Below are 22,621 nucleotides of genomic sequence, written 5' to 3'. Positions count from 1 at the left end.
AGTGTGGGTGTTTAGGAATTTGTCCATTTCTTCCAGGTTGTCCAATTTGTTGGCATATAATTTTTCATAGTATTCCCTGATAATTGTTTGTATCTCTGAGGGATTGGTTGTAATAATTCCATTTTCATTCATGATTTTATCTATTTGGGTCATCTCCCTTTTCTTTTTGAGAAGCCTGGCTAGAGGTTTGTCAATTTTGTTTATTTTTTCAAAAAACCAACTCTTGGTTTCGTTGATCTGCTCTACAGTTTTTTTAGATTCTATATTGTTTATTTCTGCTCTGATCTTTATTATTTCTCTTCTTCTGCTGGGTTTAGGCTGCCTTTGCTGTTCTGCTTCTAGTTCCTTTAGGTGTGCTGTTAGATTTTGTATTTGGGATTTTTCTTGTTTCTTGAGATAGGCCTGGAATGCAATGTATTTTCCTCTCCGGACTTCCTTTGCTGCGTCCCAAAGCTTTTGGATTGTTGTATTTTCATATTTGTTTGTTTCCATATATTTTTTAATTTCTTTTCTAATTGCCTGGTTGACCCACTCATTCGTTAGTAGGGTGTTCTTTAACCTCCATGTTTTTGGAGGTTTTCCAGACTTTTTCCTGGGGTTGATTTCAAGCTTCATAGCATTTTGGTCTGAAAGTATGCATGGTATATTTTCAATTCTTGTAAACTTATGAAGGGCTGTTTTGTGACCCAGTATATGATCTATCTTGGAGAATGTTCCACGTGCACTCGAGAAGAAAGTATATTCTGTTGCTTTGGGATGCAGAGTTCTAAATATATCTGTCAAGTCTATCTGATCCAATGTATCATTCAGGGCCCTTGTTTCTTTATCGACCGTGTGTCTAGATGATCTATCCATTTCTGTAAGTGGGGTGTTAAAGTCCCCTGCAATTACCACATTCTTATCACTAAGGTTGCTTATGTTTATGAGTAATTGTTTTATATATTTGGGGGCTCTGGTATTCGGCACATAGACATTTATAATTGTTAGCTCTTCCTGATGGATAGACCCTGTAATTGTTATAGCCTTTAATTTAAAGTCTAGTTTGTCTGATATAAGTATGGCTACTCCAGCTTTCTTTTGGCTTCCAGTAGCATGATAAATAGTTCTCCATCCCCTCACTCTCAATCTGAAGGTGTCCTCAGGTCTAAAATGAGTCTCTTGTAGACAGCAAATAGATGGGTCTTGTTTTTTTATCCATTCTGATACCCTATGTCTTTTGGTTGGCGCATTTAATCCATTTACATTCAGTGTTATTATAGAAAGATACGGGTTTAGAGTCATTGTGATGTCTGTATGTTTTATGCTTGCAGTGATGCCTCTGGTACTTTGTCTCACAGGGTCCCCCTTAGGATCTCTTGTAGGGCTGGTTTAGTGGTGACAAATTCCTTCAGTTTTTGTTTGTTTGGGAAGACCTTTATCTCTCCTTCTATTCTAAATGACAGACTTGCTGGATAAAGGATTCTCGGCTGCATATTTTTTCTGTCTAGCACCCTGAAAATCTCGTGCCAATTCTTTCTGGCCTGCCAAGTTTCAAAAGAGAGATCAGTCACGAGTCTTATAGGTCTCCCTTTATATGTCAGTGCACGTTTACTCCTTGATGCTTTCAGAATTTTGTCTTTATCCTTGTATTTTGCCAGTTTCACTATGATATGTCGTGCAGAAGATCGATTCAAGTTACGTCTGAAGGGAGTTCTCTGTGCCTCTTGGATTTCAATGCCTTTTTCCTTCCCCAGTTCAGGGAAGTTCTCAGCTATAATTTCTTCAAGTACCCCTTCAGCACCTTTCCCTCTCTCTTCCTCCTCTGGGATACCAATTATGCGTATATTATTTCTTTTTAGTGTATCACTTAGTTCTCTAATTTTCCCCTCATACTCCTTGATTTTTTTATCTCTCTTTTTCTCAGCTTCCTCTTTTTCCATAACTTTATCTTCTAGTTCACCTATTCTCTCCTCTGCCTCTCCAAGCCGAGCTGTGGTGGTTTCCATTTTGTTATGCATTTCATTTAAAGCGTTTTTCAGCTCCTCGTGACTGTTCCTTAGTCCCTTGATCTCTGTAGCAAGAGATTCTCTGCTGTCCTGTATACTGTTTTCAAGCCCAGCGATTAATTTTATGACTATTATTCTAAATTCACTTTCTGTTATATTATTTAAATCCTTTTTGATCAGTTCATTAGCTGTTGTTATTTCCTGGAGCTTCTTCTGAGGGGAATTCTTCCGCTTGGTCATTTTGGATAGTCCCTGGCGTGGTGAGGACCTGCAGGGCACTTCCCCTGTGCTGTGGTGTATAACTGGAGTTGGTGGGCGGGGCCGTGGTCAGACCTGATGTTGCCCCCAGCCCACCGCTGGGGCCACAGTCAGACTGGTGTGTGCCTTCTCTTCCCCTCTCCTAGGGGCGGGATTCACTGTGGGGTGGCGTGGCCCGTCTGGGCTACTTGCACACTGCCAGGCTTGTGATGCTGGGGATCTGGCCTATTAGCTGGGGTGGGTAGGCAAGGTGCACAGGGGCAGGAGGGGCAGGCTTAGATCGCTTCTCCTTAGGTGATCCACTTCAGGAGGGGCCCTGTGGCAGCAGGAGGGAGTCAGATCCGCTGCCAGAGGTTTGGCTCCGCAGAAGCGCAGAGTTGGGTGTTTGCGCGGAGCGAGCAAGTTCCCTGGCAGGAACTGGTTCTCTTTGGGATTTTGGCTGGGGGATGGGCGGGGGAGATGGCGCTGGCGAGCGTCTTTGTTCACTGCCAAACTGAGCTCTGTCGTCCGGGGGCTCAGCAGCTCTCCCTCCCTCTGCCCTCCAGCCTTTCCGCTTTCCGAGCAGAGCTGTTAACTTATGACCTCCCAGACGCTAAGTCGCGCTTGTTGTCGGAACACAGTCTGTCAGGCCCCTCCGCTTTTGCCAGCCAGACTCGGGGGCTCTGCTTGGCCGGCGAGCCGCCCCTCCACCCTGGCTCCCTCCCGCCAGTCCGTGGAGCGGGCACCGCCTCGCCGCCCTTCCTACCCTCTTCCGTGGGCCTCTCCTCTGTGCTTGGCTCCGGCGACTCCGTTCTGCTAATCCTCTGGCGGTTTTCTGGGTTATTTAGGCAGGTGTAGGTGGAATCTAAGTGATCAGCAGGACGCGCGGTGAGCTCAGCGTCCTCCTACGCTGCCATCTTCCCTCTCTCCTCAAGAAAACTTTTTTGATTCAATTTTTTTAAATGTGTATATATTTTTAGGCTATTTCTTCTTAAATAAGTTTTGCAAAGTTATGTTTTTCTAGAAAATTGTTCATCTCATCCATACTATTATATGTATTTGGTAGAAAGTTGTTTATAGTATTTTAAAATTATTTAAAAATCTGCAGTATTTTAAAATTATTTAAAAATCTCTGTTGGGGCTGCCTGGGTGGCTCAGTCAGTTAGGTGTCTGACTCTTGATTTCATATTGGGTCATGATCTCACATTCGTGATTTGAGCCCCACATCAGGCTCTGCAATGGCAGTGCAGAGCCTGCTTGGGATTCTCTCTCTCTCCCTCTCTCTCTGCCCCTCCCCTGCTCGTGCATGCGTGCTCTCCCTCTCAAAAAAATAAACTTAACAAACTTTAAAAACAAAATAGGAATGCCTGGGTGGCTTGGTCAGGTGGGTCTCCGACTTTGACTTGGGTTGTGATCTCATGGTTGGTGAGTTCAAGCTCCGCATCAGGCTCTCTGCTGTCACTATGGAGCTGGCTTCAGATCCTCTGTCCCCTTCTCTCTGCACCTTCCCCACTTGCTCTCTCTCTCTCTCAAAAATAAAACATTTAAAATAAAAAATAAAATAAAATAAAAATAAAAATTTCTGTCAGGGAGCTCTTGGATGGTTCAGTAAGTTAAGTGTCTGACTCTTGATCTCAGCCCAAGTCTTGATCTCACGGTTTGTGAGTTCAAGCCCTGCATTAGGCTGTGCATTAGGTGTGAAGCCTACTTAAAAATTAAATATAATTTAAAATTTTTTATTAGTTTATTATTTTTTTTGAGAGAGAGAGAGCGAGAGCAGGGGATGGGCAGAGAGATAGGGTGAGAGAGAATCCCAGGCAGACCCCAAACTGTCAGCACAGAGCCTGATATGGGCTTGAACTCATGAACCATGAGATCATGACTTGATCCGAAATCAGGAGTCCAACTCTTAACTGACTGAGCCACCCAGGCACCCCTAAATCTAATTTAATTTAATTTAATTTAATTTAATTTAATTTAATTTAATTTTAAAAAATCTCTGTAGTGCCTGCAGTTTTGTCCCTCTATTCATTCCCAATATTATTCACTTATGCTTTCTCTTTTGTTTTCTTGTTCAATCTTGCCAGAAGTTTCTCTTTCCAAAGGACAAAGTTTTGATTTTATTGATCTTCTCCTTTGCATCCTTGTTTTCTATTTCATCACTTCATGGTCTTATTAGATTATGCTTTTTCTTTTGCTTTCATTAGGTTTAATTTGTTGCCACTTTTCTAACTTCTTGAATCAGAAGCTTAAATTTGTTACATTTTAGACTTGTGTTCTAATAAAAAGATTTCAAGGCTATACAGTTCCCTTTAAGTTCTGCTTCAACTATATCCCACACGTTTTGATATCTATATGATCATTCAGTTCTAAATACTTTTTAATTCGCATTATGATTTACCTTTAACCCATGAGTTATATAAAAGTGTTTTTTAAACATTCCAAAAAAAACCTCTTTTAACATTTTTGTGGTTATTGTTTTTTATTTAGAACTTAATCATAATCAGGGAAGGTAGTCTGAATGAAACTAATGCTGTGGTATTTATTGAGACTTGTTTTATAGACTGTGGTCATTATTTCTAATTATGCTATTAAAAAAGTGTATTAATACTTAGGTGAAGGAAATATATATGTGTGTCTGTGTACAATATCATTGACTATATTCCCTATGCTGTACCTTTTATTCCATGAATTATTCATCCCACAACTGGGAGCCTGTATGTCCCTCTCCCTGTCACCCTTTTTGCCTATCCCCCACCCTCCTCTCCTCTGGCAAACATCAGTTTGTTCTCTGGGTTTATATGTCTGATTCTGTTGTTTATTCATTTGTTGTGTTTTTTAGACTCCACATATAAGTGAAATCATATGGTATTTGTCTTTCTCTGATTTACTTCACTTGGCATAATACCCTCTAGGTCCATCCATGTTGTTGCAAATGGCGAGACCTCATCCTTTTTTATGGCTGTGTAATATTCCATCATATATGTACATACACATATATACCACATCTTCTTTTTTCATTAATCTATCAATGGTCTTGGACTGCTTCCATATCTTGGCTCTTATAAATAGCGCTGCAATGCATATAGTAAAAAACTTCTGCACAGAGAAAGAAACTATCAACAAAACATAGAAGCAACCTACTAAATGGGAAAAGATGTTTGCAAATCATAGATCTGATAAGGGGTTAATACCTAAAATATATAAATAACTTATACAACTCAACACCAAAATAAACAAATAATCTGGGGTGCCTGGGTGGCTCAGTTGCTTAAGCGTCTGACTCTTGATTTCAACTCAGGTCATGATCTCACAATATGTGGAATTGAGGCCCGTGTGGGGCTCCACACTGAAAGCTTGGAGCCTGCTTGAGATTGTCTCTCTCTTCTCCCTCTCTCTGCCCCTCCTCCTGCCCTCTCTCTCTTTCTCAAAATAAATAAACATTAAAAAACATATAATCTGATTTAAAAATGGGCAGAGGCCTGCCCAGTGGTGGGACCTAGACTACAATGCATCCCGCCCACCACTTCTGCTCTTGGGCAGCAGGTGCAGCAACTCAACTGGGTGGGGGGGGCGCCTCTGGAAGCAGTGGACGCTGCTGGCAAGGATAGCACTGGAGAGTGTGGCCCACATCAGGAAGGTGCAGCTCTCCATGTATCTAGAGCGGCCCTGTCCCCGAGAGCATTATTAGGTTCACTCAGCTCACAGTTTCAGAATGGCTTTGGTTATTGCCTTTCCTTGGTATACTTGTACTACTTGGCTACCTTGCAATTCGCCCATTTCTCCAGAAGGAAAAACAACAGGACAGCTTGATTAATCTTAAAATACAAAAGGAAAATCTCAAAGTGGTGAATGAAATAAACATTGAAGATTTGGGTCTCACTAAAGCAGCTTATTGTAGGTGTTCCCATTCTAAGACGTTACCTGCCTGTGATAGTTCACATAATAAACACAATGTATTGACAGGAGGTAATGTGGGTGTCCACTAATACTGAAGAAGAAAGAAGCATAATAGGAATGAATTAGGATTGAATTCAGTTGTGTGCTGTAAAATCTTATAACAATATTCCTTCATTCTTTGTGTATAGAAGATCTTTCAAATGGTGGTCTTAATTATTGCTACTGGCTGAGTAATTATTTCTGCCAATTTATTTTCTTGCCACACTACTGTTTATATTTGATACTTTGTATATTCAAACAATCGTTTATGTAGAAATTAAATTGCACAACCCTTTCATTCTTACTTCAAAGACTTAATGTATCTTCCTGGGGCACCTGGGTGGCTAAGTCCTTTGAGTGACTGACTTTGGCTCATGTAGTGATCTTGCAATTCCTGCATCAGGTTTGCAGCCTGTCAGTGTGGAGACCCAGCCAATTAGATACTCTGTCTCCCTCTCTCTCTCTCTCTCTCTCTCTGCCCCTCCCCTGCTCACACTCTCTGTCTCTCTCAAAAATAAAAAAAAATATTTTTAAAAAAGACTTAATGTATCTTCCTAAATAAAACCAACATGCTTGGTTTTAATTAACTGAAAAAAATCTAAGTGTTGGCAATGGCTCCAAAGCTATTCCTTTGAACATCAATATTTTCAATAGAATCTATACCTAAAATTTTACTCCCTACATGATTAGGTATATTATTTTCAGTCCTCTTCTGTTTTGATCATTTGAAGTGATTTTTCCTCTTTGGCCTTCCACACTCCATTCTTTTTAGACCAATAAAAAAAAAATGTTGCTCTCAAGAATTACTTGAGTTTGAAAAGTGATAAACACTTTGCTTTATAAAGATTGTGTCAAATAAGTGTGACTATCTCAGTTTCAGAAAAGACATGAACTGCATGTAGAAAGTTCCAAACAGGAACAGTTATTTACATTATAAAATATTTGTTTACTTTACAAAGGCTTGTGTCTGTTTACACGTGTGTTTTGTATATGTATCTTGAACTCTTTGACTAAGTGGGATGGGATGGCAAGAATACTTATACTTCACGAAAATCTACCCCTGAAACCAAGAGCACACTGTATACACTGTATGTTAGCTAACTTGACAATAAATTATCTTTAAAAATAATAAAAATAAAATTAAAATTAAAAAATAAAATAAAAAAATACAAAATAAAGAATGCTTACACTAAACTCATGAGCTGCTGCAACTTGGAGGTCAATTAGAAATAAACATAAAGTATATCTGAATTCATATTAAAATGATAATTAGTTCAGTGTTCAAAATTGTATACACTTTTCTCCTTATAACGTGTAAGCCAATAAAACATAAAATACAAAATGTTTGCAAAATAAAATTACTGGAGAATCTTTTTTAAAAAATAAACATAAAAAATAAACTAAAAATTAAAAATGGGCAGAGGACGTGAATAAACCTTTTTCCAAAGAAGACATACAGATGGCCAACAGACACATGAAAAGATGCTCAACATCACTCATCATCAGGGAAATACAAATCAAAACCACAATGAGATACCACCTTACACCTGTCAGAATGGCTAACATTAACAACTCAGGCAACAATAGATGTTGGCAAGGCTATGGAGAAAGAGTATCTCTTTTGCATTGTTGGTGGGAATTCAAGCTGGCGCAGCCACTCTGGAAAACAGTATGGAGGTTCCTCAAGAAATTAAAAATAGAACTACCCCATGACCCAGAAATTGCACTACTAGGCATTTATCCAAGGGATACAGGTGTGCTGTTTCAAAGGGACACATGCACCCCAATGTTTATATCAGCACTATCAACAATAACCAAAGTATGGAAAGAGTCCAAATGTCTATTGATGGATGAATGGATAAAGAAGATATGGTATATATATATACAATGGAGTATTACTCAGCAATCAAAAAGAATGAAATCTTGTCATTTACAACTACATGGATGGAACAGAAAAGTATTATGCTAAGCAAAATTAGTCAGTTAGAGAAAGACAAATATCATATGACTTCACTCATATGAGGACTTTAAGACCCGGAACAGATGAACACAAAGGAAGGGAAGCAAAACTAATATAAAAACAGGGAGGGGGACAAAACATAAGAGACTCTTAAATATGGAGAACAAACAGAGGGTTACTGGAGGGGTTGTGGGAGGGGGGTGGGCTAAATGGGTAAGGGGCACTAAGGAATCTACTCCTGAAATCATTGTTATATGATATATGCTAATTTGGATGTAAATTTTAAAAATAAAATTTAAATAAATAAATAATTAAATTACAAAGAAATAAACATAAAGTATATCTGAATTCATATTAAAATGACAAATAGTTCAGTGTTTAAAATTGCATACATTTTTCTCCTTATAACCATGTAAGCCAATAAAATATAAAATACAAAATGTTTGCAAAATAAACTTAATGGAGAATCTGTTTTAAAATATAAACAAAAAACAAATTAAAAATTAAAAATGGGCAGAGGACATGAATAAGCCTTTCTCCAAAGAAGACATACAGATGGCCAACAGACACAGGAAAAGATGCTCAACATCACTCATCATCAGGGAAATGCAAATCAAAACCATAAGATATTACCTCACACCTGCCAGAATGGCCAGACTCAAAAACACAAGAAACAACAGGTATTGGTGAGAATGTGGAGTAAAAGGAACCCTCATAGTGGGATGTAAACTGTAAATTGGTGGGATTGTAAATTGGTACAGCCACTGTGAAAAATAGTATGGAGGTGCCTCAAAAAATTAAAAATAAAGATACCATAGGATGCAGTAATTCCACTGCTGGGCATTTGCCCAAAGAAAACGAAAACACTAATTCAAAAAGGTGTATGCACTCCCTCCTTTTACCCCCCCCCCTTTTATTTTAAGCAAAAGAGTTCTGCTTGGTGTCAAGGCAGCCGTTCAGTACAGTTCTCTGGGATTGCTGGGAATAGGCATGTTCATTCTGGTTGGCCCTTATGCAGCGGATGTAGCCCATTGGGGTCTCAGCTCAATGTGGAGAGGTTCTTTTATTAAACTCCTACCTCGGGCTGCCCCTAAGCCTTAACTTCTGTCTCTCTAGCCCTATGTGGCCATTGAATCAATACTCAGGTGGGCAATGTAGGCAAATATGCTCAGAGCAAATTGCTTTGGTGCACCAATATTCTGCTTACCTGTCTGGTTACAAGCTTTCATCCAAATTTGGCCTGGACATTTTCCTCTGTCCTCTTGGCTCTTCAGTCCTTTTAAAGTGGTTTTGAGGGGCACCTGGGTGGCTCAGTCAGTTATGCGTCTGACTTTGGCTGAGGTCATGATCTCACAGTTCATGAGTTCGAGTCCCGCATCCAGCTCTGGGCTGTCAGCCCAGAGCCTGCTTCGGATCCTTTGTCCCCTCTCTCTCTGCCCCTCCCCTACTTGTGTGTGTGCACATGTACTCTCTCTCTCTCTCTCTCTAGAAAATAAATAAATATTGAAAAAAATTATTTAAAAAAGTTTACAGGGCGCCTGGGTGACTCAGTCAATTAAGCGTCTGACTTGATTTCAGCTCAGGTCATGATCTCAGAGTTGGTGAGATCGAGCCCCAAGAGTCAGGCTCTGTACTGTTAGTGGAGCTTGGGGCTCTCTCTGTCCCCCTCTCTCTCTCTGCCCCTTTTCCCCACTCACGTGCACTCTCTCTCTCAAAAGTAAATATTTTTTTTAAAAAAGTGGTTTTGAAGGATTTTATCCAGCGTACTTCATTACTTCAATAGAGAAGTTGAATCAAATAACCAAGCCTGCCATTGCCAGAAACTAGAAGCCCATATTCTTAAATGTTTAAACATTTATCTTGACTTAACAAGGTCCAAATTCAGGTCCAAATATCCCTACCCTTCTTCCAAACAACACAAGAGCTTCAGAATGCTTTAAATATTAATAGTCTCCCACTGTCTTAGATGTTTTTGTGCTCCATTGTTTGGTGCCAGCTTGTTTTTATACCTCCATAGTATTCAATGTTATTGTTTTATATACTTAACACCTACTTAGATTTCCCCACATTTGTCAGTTTTTGTCCACTCTTCCTTGCCTCCTGTTCACCCCTTCTTCCTGATTTCAATTACCTTCTTCCTGAAGTATATCTTTCAATAGTTATTCTAGTGACAGTCTATTATTGCTACACTTTCTTAGGTTTATTTTTTTCTGAAAATGTCCTTATTTCACTCTCAAGAAAAGACTAGTAGTTCTCATCAGTATTTCTTGGGAATACTAATTCTATTCCTTGTGCCACCTGGTGACTCTCCTTCATGGTGTATCATTTCTTTTGCAAGTATATTTCTATTGTTCGTTTCTGAACCCATATTCAGCAGATATTGTCTTTTTCTGTGAGGTTCCATGTGCCCTGGATTATAAAAATGTACATTTGCTCTCGCTGGGGTTCTAGAGATTTGAATGGTTCTGCTCCCATTTTCACTTTAATTTTTCCACATGTGGTTTCCATAGCACACAAGAGGGTAAATTTTGACCCCACCTCCATATATAACATAAGCCTGGGGTGTTCATTTCTTATGGTAGCTCCAGAGAGAGCATAAGACTTTTCACTACTCACTTTCCAAACCAGTTTTAACAGACAGAGAAGCTACTAGAGGCTTTATCCAGAGGTTTCAGTCACAGCTTCTCTGCCTCTTGTGGACTTGAGGCTGTGTTGTGAGTTCCTGCATGGGCATGATATTACCAGGTCTAAGCCCCTAGCCACTAGTGTCTGATACCTGGGACCAGCACCATAATGGGCTATTACAGTGTCCGTTTACAATTACTCACCTGGCTTTAATTTTTCTTTTTGTTACTCTGGTGATTTTATATGTAAAAAAAAATTTTTTATGTTTTATTTACTTTTCAGAGAGAGACAGAGACAGAATGTGAGCAGGGGAGGGTCAGAGAGAAAGGGAGACACAGAATCCAAAGCAGGCTCCAGGCTCTAAGCTGTCTGCACAGAGCCCGATGCAGGGCTCAAACCCACGAACCGCGAGATCATGACCTGAGCCAAATCCAGACGCTTAACTGACTGAGCCACCCAGGCGCCCCTGATTTTATATTTTTTAAGGTCACCTATAAATTAAAATTTGTGCTATAGATTATCTAGTGTTAATATGTGTGTATAGTTGGGGAGTGCTATTCATGTCATCTTAGCATGCTATATTGCCAGAAAAAAAAACATACTTTATGTATATGCACCTTATTTATAATTAAGCATTTTCCCTTATCACTTTCATCCTCATAAATATGTGCTTCTTTAAGTTCCAAGGAAATTAAGTTCCCTGCAGGACCATCTAGATTAAGGGCATATAGGAGGCCAGGTCTCTGTAGCATGTTGGATTATTTTCCAGATAGGCCACCCATGTAGTTCAAATACATCATTCCCCCAGGGGCTACAATTCCTTAGCACAGTGATTTCCAACTTTTAAAAATTTTAGTAGCAGAACTTTTGCTTCAAGTATTACTTGGAATTTAAAAAAATATTATTTGGAATTCCACAATATAAAATAAGTAAGAAGAGAGCTGCTCTGGCTAAAGTGAGATTAAGAGTTCTTCATATTTAGGATACCCAGGTGGATCAGGCAGTTAAGCATCTGACTCTGGATTTCAGCTCAGGCCATGATCTCATGGTTCACGAGTTCAAGCCCTGCATCAGGCTGTGTGCTGACAGCACAGAGCCTGCTTGGGATTTTCTCTCTCATTGTCTCTCTCTCTCTCTCTCTCTCTCTCTCTCTCTCTCTCTCTCTGCTCCTCCCCCTGTCAAAATAAATAAACATTTTAAAAAAGAGTTCCTGATCTTCACCAATTTAGCCACCCCTTGGGGCACCTGGGTGGCTCAGTCAGTTATGCATCCAACTTGGGCTCAGGTCATGATCTCGCAGTTCGTAATTTTGAGAGTTTGAGCCCCCCATCGGGCTCTGTGCTGACAGCTTGGAGCCTGGAGCCTGCTTCAGATTCTGTGTCTCCCTCTCTCTCTGCCCCTCCTCCGCTCTCACTCTGTCTCTCTCTCAAAAATAAATAAACATTAAAAAAGGTAAGAAAAATTTACCCACCCCCTTGCTCCCCAAGATGCTCTCCAAGATGCTCCCTGGAGCACCTTCATAGCCTCCTTGGGCTCCGAGTACCACAGTGCGAAAACAAACTGAATAGAACACTGGTTCTCAAAGTGTGATCCCAGAACCTAAAGCGTCACTCGGGAATTTGTTAGAAATGCAAATTCTCAAGCCCCCATCCCAAATCTACCGAAATCAGAAATTCTAGGGGCAGGACCCAGGCATCTATGGATTAATAAGCCCTCAAGGTGACTCTGCTACATGTTAAAGTTTGAGGATTTACTAGAAAAGAGTATCCCATTCAGGAGCTACTGGAACAGGGCTGGGGTCCAAGATTATTAGAACAGGACCCAAGATTAACATTTCTGGGGTACTTAAATATCCCAAGATTCTCTGGAAGGTTATTTTCCATCCACCATTTTCTTATAGCTGAGATTAGACACTCTCGAGGTCTAACTTTGCAATGGCCTATGTCCCTTTGAATTGACTCAATGTCAGAAATCAATAGAAAGAGTATGGATTCTTACTTTTGGTTCATTAGACAGAAATAATGACATTCCTCATAATTTTTTGTGACAAAAAGACTTCATAGCTGAAGCTCATAAATGTTGAGCCAAAGAAGCCAGACACAAAAGTAAACATACTGAACCATTCCTTTTATAGAAGGCATAAAAAAGGCAACACTGATCTACAGTGAAAGAAGTCAGGATAGGGTTTGCTTTTTGGGGTTATTGACTGGAAGGAAGCAGAAGTGGGGCCTGACTTATGGATAATGTTCTGTTTCTTGATCTGGATGTTGTTTGCAGGGCTCTGTTCATTTTCCAGAAATTCATCAAGTTGTACCCTTATGATATGTGCATTTTCCTATATATCTGACATACTTTGATACATGAGTTTAAAAAAATGGTATTGGGTCAACTACAGGGAAAGGACAGTGTGTAATGACATACACTGTGGGCGCTGAACTTCATACTCTCAGAGGACCTAGGCCTTCACTTCTGGGTGTGAGTGTACATTTGGTGCAAACACGGGTTCCTGGCATCAGGTCTACTGCATTATGACAACATGAGTTGTGTGGGGGCCATTCTGTTTCTTGATTGGAAAAGACCTCTTGGTTGATGGCATCCCTGATCAGGATTCCCTGTGGATGGGGAAGAAGTGAGGCAGTTAAGTATGTGAACTGTGGGCCAGAATAAGTTTCAGCATTCGGCTACTCCAGGAAATGGGAAGTAGTAGCCTTCTGAATTTTCAACCGGGTTAGGCCAAAAAAACCTACATACATATAAGGCATGTATGATGGGTGAAAGAGAGCTCAGAATGGTCCCTCATTCTGAGCTCTGTGGGTGGATAAGACCCCAGTTGTGAGCACTCATCTTTTGCCCATACCCTTCTGGGCCCCGATCATAAATGTACATGGGAACTGAGTTTCCCTGGCTGGCTGATGACAGCTTGTGGGAGTCTCAGTTAAAAATTAGCTTAAATTTCATCAGCTCTTGCCCACATCTGCTCACACAGGAATTCCAGACATCATGTAAAATACCCCAGTTGTGTCTGAAAGTTCCCAGTAAGTCACAAACCACTGTTTTTGACATCTCCTGTGTTTTTCCTTATTCGGGGCCCCATCTTCACGTACTCTGCCCATGAAGCTGTTTAAGAAGTACTTAACCCCTTCCCTGCTCCCCTCCTTGTGCCCCCCATGCGAATGTTGATAAAGGTGCCAAGGACATTCCGTTCTGATCCCCCTAAAGGCCCCACCATGGAGGTGCCTGCCCAATGTGCCAGACATGCCTGAATCTCCATCTGGGCTCAAGGTAACACATACCTGCTGAATACATGATTCCCTGGGTCCCACGGTGGTGTGATCTGAAAGCAGGCCCTGGCTGCTGTTGTTACACTCCATGGCTCAATTTGGGGGTTGGTGACAGGTAGGGGCATTGGGCTGGGCTTGAATGGCTCCCCTGTTGCTGAGGGACAATGGTGTTTCCCAGAGGTGGTGCGTGCTTCAATCAGGAGGTGCCAGGCACAGCTGCTCCCTCTGGTGGTCTGTGCCTTCCACCAGCGGAGACAGGGAGGTCAGCTTCAGCAGTCTCGCGCCATTCATATCTCTTAGAACTATTCCTGAGTGCAGGGTATTTAAAAGACAGTTTCTGTATCAGACAAACCCAAAATGAGGAGCATTGTATTAAAAATGCTAATGCCATACAAGACAAAGTAAGTTTGTGGAAATGTTCCAGGTTAAACCTGACAACTAAAAGCAATACCTCACCCTAGACCAGATCCTATGATGGACAAGGAAATGCTGTAAAGGACATCATTGTGCCAGCAGATAAATTTGAAGTGCTAATGGTAGATTAGATACTAGTATTGCATCAATGTAGAGAACATGCCTATCTTTAGGCAATGCATGAAGTACATTAGTCATGAAGGGTTATGATGCATGTAATCTACCATCATATGGTCCAGACACACACATACACACACACACACACACACACACACACACACACACACACACACACTTATGAGGGTGTGCATTCACGTAAACAATAAAGTAAACGGGGTAAAAACTGTTAGCAATAGGTGAATCTGGCATACAGATGTTCTTTATACTATTTTTATTTTTGCAACTTTCCTCTACGTTTAAAATATTTCCAAATAAAAAAGCTTAAAAATGTCAAAGATAGTTTCTGCAAGCAGTCAGAATCTGGTGGCACATGCCTTACTGAACGCTACCTATGGCAGAGAGGAGGAATGAGGACATGGCTGTCTTCCCAGGCAGCCCTACCAGACACATCCCAAAAAAATAATCAGATACCCTGCACTGATTTGCCAAGTGGCACCTGAGGCCACTCATCCCTGGATCTCCCCCTTCCTCCAAGATACCAAAGGTAACACTTTTATATATTTTGAGGATCTTGGGCCCCGGGTGGTGGCAAAATTTTGCTTATGAAAGGAAGGTGCATTGGTTCATTGATTCATCGGTACGTGTTTTGACTGTCTACTTACTATGCACCAGGAACTGTGCTAGGGGCTGAGTGTGCAGCCTAGGGTCCAAGAGGAGACACAACCCCTGTCCTAAACAACATCTATGAGCTAGCTGGGGATGCATCCCCAACCACATTCATAAACGTATATTTTCCAAATGAGTGGAACATGAAGTAGATTTGGGAAGCCCTGTAGGTGGGGGTGGGGGGAGCCAGCCTTTTACCAGAGCCAGTGGATCCAAGCCCCATGGGTCTGATAGTCTCCCCCCTCCCTAAAAAGATTTTCTAGGTTATAGATACTTTTGTACCTGATGCCGGGGAGAAAAGAAGGAACCATCAATGCTTACCCCCTCCTGGGCACATCCCATCTGTTCTGGCTTAGCCCTCTGCAGGCTGTTCTGCCCTCTGGGAGAATCAGGGAAGAGGCCAATGTGCCACTCCATCGATCTCCTTGGGCTGGTGGACCAGTGAGCTTTGGAAAATAGTCTTTCAACTGATCCAGGCCTGCAGGTGAATGTGACAGCCCACACATGATTGTGGAAGGCAAAGACTAGCAAACACCCTCATTCAGAGGCCTGGCAGCCTACTGGTCCTGAGAGTCCCCTCATCAGGGTGCTTAGTCATGGAAACAACAGGATGGTCTTCCAAATGGACAGAAGGCCTTTGGGAGACAGTTGTAGTTCTCCCCCCACGCCCCGGTGTGGCACTGGTTGTGATGCCCTTACATAGGGACAAAGGTGGAATCCATTGCCTTGGAGCTCCAAGTAGACAGTGTTGGGGAGGGAGTCGTTAAGTGTGTGTGCATGTGTGTGTATGTGCGTGAGTGACTGCATGTGACACGAGGTGTGTCCATTCTGTCCATGGGTCTCAGGTTGGACCAACCCTCACCTCTGATGCATTCTGGTCCTGGTCCGAAGAAGTTTCAGATCCAACAAACGTTTACTGAGCCCCTACAAAGTTCCAAGCCTTTTACTTGATACTTAGACACATTTTATATCGTTTAATCTTTAACAATAACCCTTTAAGGTAGGAATTATCTGCATTGTACAGATGAGAAAACAATCGCAAAGAGGTTCATTGATTTGCTCAAGTATATCATACAGCTTTTTTTTAAACACTCACACACTATACTCTTAGCTGAGGCCTGTCTGTGTTGGTTGCTTATCTTACAGTATTTTTTTTTGTCTTCTCTACACTTGGAGCAATTGCTCCCCTTATACAAGCCCCCTTCCTTCTTCACCTTTCACTAGCCTCATGGGCTTTTCTTTTTTTTAATACTGCATTTAATAGCACAAAAAATCACGAATACAAAGAAACTGGCAAAGGTGTTTGTCAATGAGATATCCTTGCCTCCTCCACTTTTCTGCTTTCAGACCCATATAGGTAATGGGCTACATTTGTATAGACTTTTCTCCCCCCCCCAAACATATAACTGTTATGTGATTGGTCAGTTGAAGCTGAAACACCCATGGAGAAAGATGTTTTACGGTTACAAGGGCACACACCCCCCCCACACCACCCCCCTCCCACCCCACACTTTCCCACACAATCTTTTGGAGGAATATAGGATATGTACCAGTGTCAGGATTTCCCTGCTCCTGCCTTCCCCACCTAGAGCATTCCTGCCATTGAATTCTCCTTTAAGTGACTGTTTAGACTAGAGCCTCTTCTCCCACCCTGTCTACTTCTCTTCCAACCAGGACCTTTTAGACACTGGGTACTGTTCAATTCTTACTCTGTCAGGCCCATGGGCCATGCAAGTAGGTCCTTTAAATCTCGAAGCCAGTTGTAGTATAGGTGTTGTCATCTTCCATTACAGGTAGGTCTGTGTCACTTCAGTAGGCTTGTGTATTCATTTCTTTCACTTTTTCTGACTCATGTTCCAGGACCTGTTTGTGATAGAACAGTAAATACCCTTCACTGTCCAGAACGTCCTTAATACTGGCCTTGGTGATGACGGCATCATCACACTTGAACCACTGGTCCTTGTGGTGCCGGATGAAGCTGGTGTAGTGGCCACTCTCCAAGGTTCCTTGGTGATTAACCACAGCAAACAAGGAATACTTATTCTCATCGTTTCCACTATTGGTTGGCAGCTGCAACTGTCCATTCATCCTGCTCTCTTTACTCGAGGCCATAAATGGTGTCATATCCAGCTCCAGAGGAAAGGATATGTATGTAGTGATCTTGCGCCTCTGTTTGGCCGAGTGTTCAAACCGTTTGAAATGAAAACAGGCAACAACAGGTAATTTATTCATCGTGAGCTGTTTGGTAGATTCCTGGTAGCTTTGGCAACTACCGCATTTGATTTTGGCACTGCTACCTAAGTGCTCTGGCCTTGTAAACCTTCGCAAGCAGTCCGTGAGGGTGGTGATTCCTGGTATGTGGCTTTCCCCATTCACACTGCTCTCCCTCCCTGGGCTCATGGGCCAGAAGGAGGTGCAAGAGCCAGGCAAGTCCAAACTGATGTCCCAGCATGGGTCTATGGTGGTGGAGACGCCATGGCAGGCTTGACAGGTGACATCAGACTGCAGGCCACCTGTGAAGATTTGGTCTATGATGCAGTTACAGTGGTTGGGATTGTTGGCAGCCTTCCCGGCATCATCACCTTTGCAGTGCCTGTGCAGGACATCTAACGCGGCAATGAGGAACTCGTGGGCATCCTGTTGCCTGTATCCTGCTAAGTGACGAGCGTGTATCCATACCAGGTGCAGTAATTTATAAGGAACGTGAGGAGATGGGTTTCCAGAATACAACTCCCGAAAAAGCGAAGACATCTCACAGACCAGACACAACTCAGGACTTGGCATTTCACATCTGTGCCTGTCGGACAGGAAGAAATCTCTCAGGATCGGAGTATGGGTAAGGGCCTGGACGATGCAGTTCATAAAGCACGTGTTGCCAAGATTGATTAGTCCTCTTAAACCGATGGTAAAGCTGGAGGTGATTCTTCTTCTCCTTGGGTTGTGTCCCAGAAGTTCTAACTCGGGTTTGGTTGTCTCCCAGGTTGGATATTTCTCACCGAGTCCTGGCATTGAACACTGCTGGTGAGAAACCTCGGTTGAGGTGGAGGCCTGTAATTTCAAAGCTTCTCCTTGCTCTTCTTTGGCAATTTGCTCAATGTCTCTGTCATATACATAATCCTTACACATAAAGCAGTATATACCTCCATAATAAAGGTCTACGGCTAAGTTGTGTTGTTTTGTCTCGGCGTGCTCATGAATGTGTTTCTCTGTGAAGCAGCCAAAGAAGACACAAGAAAGGCAAGAGTGAAGTCTGTTCAAATGGGTGCCACACACATGGCAGATGCACGACTTTGCCTTGCTTTTCCTGGTCTCTGGGGTTCCACACCACACGAAGCACTGGTAGATCACCCGCAGTTCCTGCCTCCAGTTCTCTCCCACCTTAAAGCTGTTCACGTGGGAACAGCCTGGTGGACCTACAGCGAAATCCACATCCAGGCATCCGCCCCCAGGGCCGCGCCGGGGCCGGGGCCGGGGCGGGGGCCGTGGCCTAGGCTGCGGCGGGGTACGGAGCCGGGTCTGTGGCCGCGGCCGGGGTCGGCGGCGGGGGGCACGACTGCGCCGCGGAGAGGGATCGGGGGGCCGCGGGGGTTCGGAGGGAAGGGTGGGGGGAGGAACCTCGTCGCTGCTGCCGCCACCGCCGCTCCGCGCTGGGTTCTCATCCTCCAGCTCCTGCTTCGGCTCCCCCTTCGGCTCCTGCTCCGCCTCCGGTACGGGCTCGGGTTCGGGCTCCAGCTTGAGCTCAGCCTGGCGGCCCAGACCCTCCGCTGTCTCCACGTTCCCGGCGGTGTCCACCTTCCCCGCCGCCTCCACCTTCCCGGCCGCCTCCACCTTCCCCTCCACCTTCGCCTCCGCCTCCACCTTCCTCTCCGCCTTCTCCGCCGTCTCCGCCGTCTCCGCCTCCTCTACCTCCTCCGCCTCCACTGGCGGCGGCTCCTCCCCCTGCTCGCAGGGCTCGGGCGGCCACTGGGCGTGGCGGCACGGGGGCCACGCAGACCTGGGGTGTCCCCCGCCCGGCCTGAGGGAGCGCGGTGGCTGTGACAGCTGGACCCAAAAGAGACTTTCACTGAAGGAGGCGGCGGCGGAAGCAGGCGACGCCCCCCGGGAATCCTCCCGCCGTAGCCCCCTAGCGGAGGCCGCTTCGGCAGCCAGGCCCCGTTTCCTTTAATTCAGTATTTCCCAAACTTGCTTGTTCACGAGAATCACGTGGGGAGCGTGTTAAAATTACAGATTCCTCGGCTCCACCCGCAGACGTACTGAATCAGAATCGCGAAGGGAGGTGCTCCGGAACCTGTATCTTTAACTAGGGCCCGGGAGGATTCTTATGATCAGGCAAGTTTGGGAAACACAGCTCTAATTCATTGAGGCTGGCGGGAAGGGGGGCGGGGACCGCGCAGTCTCTTTAAGGCGCTTCCAGTTCTCAGCTCCAATCGCAGCTCTGACCCCCTTCATCGTCTCCTCCCCTTTCCCCGTCCTTCCCTTCGTCCATGCAGCTTCTCCCAGCCCTGCGGGGCCGGGGACGGAGGGATAGTAAAGTCCAGAAAGGTCTTTGGGGCTGTGAAATGTCCCCTCAGAGACCAGGTCCTCAGGAGCAGTCGGAAACCACGATAGGCCACCATCCCTACAGCTGAGCCTGCCCCCAGCCCTGTCCCAGGCTCCCTCCCACCCCAGGTCCTGTCCTCACCGATAAGGACCAGGTCCATTCTGGGGGCGGGCTTGGACCCCACATCCGGAGAGGTAGAGCTCCCAAGGTTGCTGGGCCCGGAGAGGCACATCCCTTTTGCCCATCTTATTGGTGCTCTGCAGAATCTATGCCTGCTCCTCACCTTCTCGGGCTCCAAAGGCCGCGGGTGGGATGAGGGTTTGGCAGTATGCCCTCTGCCCCAGCAGACGCTGAGCCGCCCGGGGGCACCAGAAGGGACAGGCCATGCCTACTGCTGGCACCTCCCCTACCGCTGAGAAAGGGGAAGACACCGCCCCAAGACCCCCAAGTCTGGCAGAGAGCCCCTGATAGGCAGCAGGTGGGAGTAGGGGGTGGGGAGCAGCTTCGGTAGTTGTAGCAGCCAGCAGGGGGAGGGGGCGGGCCTGGGTCTGAGAGCACTGAGCTGCTGGCAGTGGAAAGTGGCCACAGGTGCTGGTCCCAGGGAGTCAGGAGGGGGCTCAGAAGAGGTAGATAGCCAGTGTTCTAGGAAGAGTCAGTTCCCTGAGTCCCGTAATGGCTGGCCTTGACCCCGTATACACAGTCTGGCTACGGGGCTGTGCTGCTTGAGTATACCCTAGCAGACTTCTCCTTGGTTGACGCTGGACATCACCTCTCAGCCGGCCCCTTCCTGCTGGGAGGAGGTGGTGCCTAAGCCTCCTGGAGTTAGCAGCGAGAGTTGGTTGTCAAGAATTATGCGCCCTTAAGGAGAATGAGATGCTTGGCTTCCATACAGCTAAGGTCCCCCAGAGCTGCCATGGTGCCCTGCCTTTCAAAGCCAACTCTTGCTTCAATTCCTTGAAGCACCCCAGCATCTTTCCAATAAATGGAACCTGCAACCAGAGGAACTGCAACTAGCATACCCACTGAAGAAATCCTGCTCCTGCTCCTAATGCTGCTGCTAAAAATGCCTGAGGTCATGAACTGGAGGGAGGAGGGGGAGGTACTCCATCCCACCTCCCCAGAGTGACAGATATCAAAGAGACCTAAAGATCTCTATGTACCTAAGACTGTCTACCCCTGAAGACTAACCAAAGCAACCTGACTACTTTATTATCCAACCTCCAGCAGAAGCCCACGTGTCCAGGAGGTTCTGGAACGGGGTGGAGGGGGGGGGGGGCTTCCAATCATTCACTCAGCAAATGTGTTTTCAAAAGCTCCAACCCAGAGCCAGGTGTTGTACTAGGGGCTATGGGCAGCACTAAACCAAACAAACTTGCCCCAGGGCCACAATTAGGGCTGGGTTCCCCAATCAGGGCAGACTAAGGAAGTGTCTAGGTCACCAGCAGAGAATAGGCACCAAAAACAAAAGAATCAAGAAAAAAAATATCGGAAACAGTTTGACATTTGCTATTTTTTTAAGTAGCCCCCATGAGAAAAGTCAGAATTTTATTGTACTTCCTTACATTTCTTTCCTGATTGCATGTTGCTTTTGACGTGAATCACGTTCAGGGGTGGGGGTGGGGGTGACAGCCTAATCCTTTTCATGCTTCGCGCTTGCTTGCCTGTGTCTCAGTTCAGTCCTGCGCAAGTGTCACCGTGTCTATCTCACAGCGACCTGACTGAAGGCTAGCAGAAGGGACTGACTTAAGGTGAGACCCCTCCTCATGCAGCCGGGGCGCCTGGGGTTGAACACAGTTCTGACCACAAGGTGGCAAAAGAGTATATGACACTTCCTGGGATATTTATTTTGTATAAACATACATAAAACTATGGGTTTATATCAAAATACACTCAAATATTTTTTCATCTTTTTTTACTTGCAGTATAGCTGGCATACAATGTTATGTTAGTTTCAGGGGTACAGCATAATGATACAATTCTATGCATTACATAATGTTCTCAGTGATAAATACAGTTACCATCTGTCACCATACAAAGTTATTACAATGTTATTGACTACGTTCTCTATCGTGTACTTTTCATCCCCTGTGACTTACTTATTTTATAACTGGCGATTTGTGCCTCTTAATCCCCTTCACCTATTTCACCCATCCCCCCACCCCCCTCCTCTCTGGCAACCACCAGTTTGTTCTCTGTACTTATGAGTCTGTCTCTGGTTTTTCTGTTTGTTTGCTAAACCATATTGCTTTAGAATGCAGAAACAAATAGTCAAAATGTAAGGAAAAGCAGGGAAATGATTATGAGAAGAGTCAGGAGAGGGATTCTTGCTTGAGGACCTATGAGAACTATGATCAGAAGGGACACCTTGGGGCCTTCAAGTGTGGAGCTATGTCCTATTTTTTTCTTAAAAATATTTTTGGGGGTGCCTGGGTGGCTCAGTTGGTTAAGTGTCTAACTCTTGATTTCAGCTCAGATCATGATCTCAGGATTCGTGAGTTCTAGCCCCAAGGGTGGCTCAGTGCTGTCAGCATGGAATTCTTTCTCTTCCTCTCTCTCTGCTCCTCCCCCCCCCCTTCCCGCTTGTGCTCGCTTCCACTCTCTCTCTCAAAATAAATAATGAACATTTAAAAAATATTTTTTAACCTTTTGCTCCTTCACACATTTTTAAGTTGCCATCTAAAATTTTGCATCAAAAAATCAGCTGCAAATAATGTGATTTCTGACAAACGTTAACATTCACAAACAAAACTGTTATGTCACCATTTTACCTGAAACTAGTCAAACCCAAATACCTTAATGATTTGAGAGCCACCATCATCTGTTTTAAAAATTCATAAATGAGTTCTTGATGGTA

The 22,621-nt window shown here is 44.2% G+C and overlaps 1 protein-coding gene, 1 non-coding gene and 1 pseudogene across 2 annotated transcripts; 1 reads left to right on the top strand and 2 right to left on the bottom strand.

Annotated features, from left to right (window-relative positions):
- LOC101085101 overlaps positions 1-6,234 on the top strand; it is a 37,154-nt pseudogene extending 30,920 nt beyond the window's left edge.
- A 6,624-nt stretch (positions 6,235-12,858) lies between these two features.
- Positions 12,859-16,705, bottom strand: LOC101084855. The gene is made up of 2 exons (XR_006593193.1): positions 14,040-16,705; positions 12,859-13,358 (listed from the first exon to the last, which is right to left on the bottom strand). It is a non-coding gene; the product is annotated as a ubiquitin specific peptidase 27 X-linked (transcript).
- Positions 16,706-16,738: 33 nt separating this feature from the next.
- On the bottom strand, positions 16,739-19,388 carry USP27X (ubiquitin specific peptidase 27 X-linked; the record flags this gene model as incomplete). Its single annotated transcript, XM_045050376.1, has 1 exon — positions 16,739-19,388. A coding segment is annotated over one exon (2,352 nt), but the record flags the coding sequence as incomplete, so codon positions are not given.
- Between the last annotated feature and the right edge of the window lie 3,233 nt (positions 19,389-22,621).

The sequence above is a fragment of the Felis catus genome, chromosome X (assembly GCF_018350175.1).
Source record: "Felis catus isolate Fca126 chromosome X, F.catus_Fca126_mat1.0, whole genome shotgun sequence".
NCBI lineage: Eukaryota > Metazoa > Chordata > Mammalia > Carnivora > Felidae > Felis > Felis catus.
Note: the sequence above shows the minus strand (reverse complement) of the source record. Positions and strands in the feature narration are given on the sequence as shown.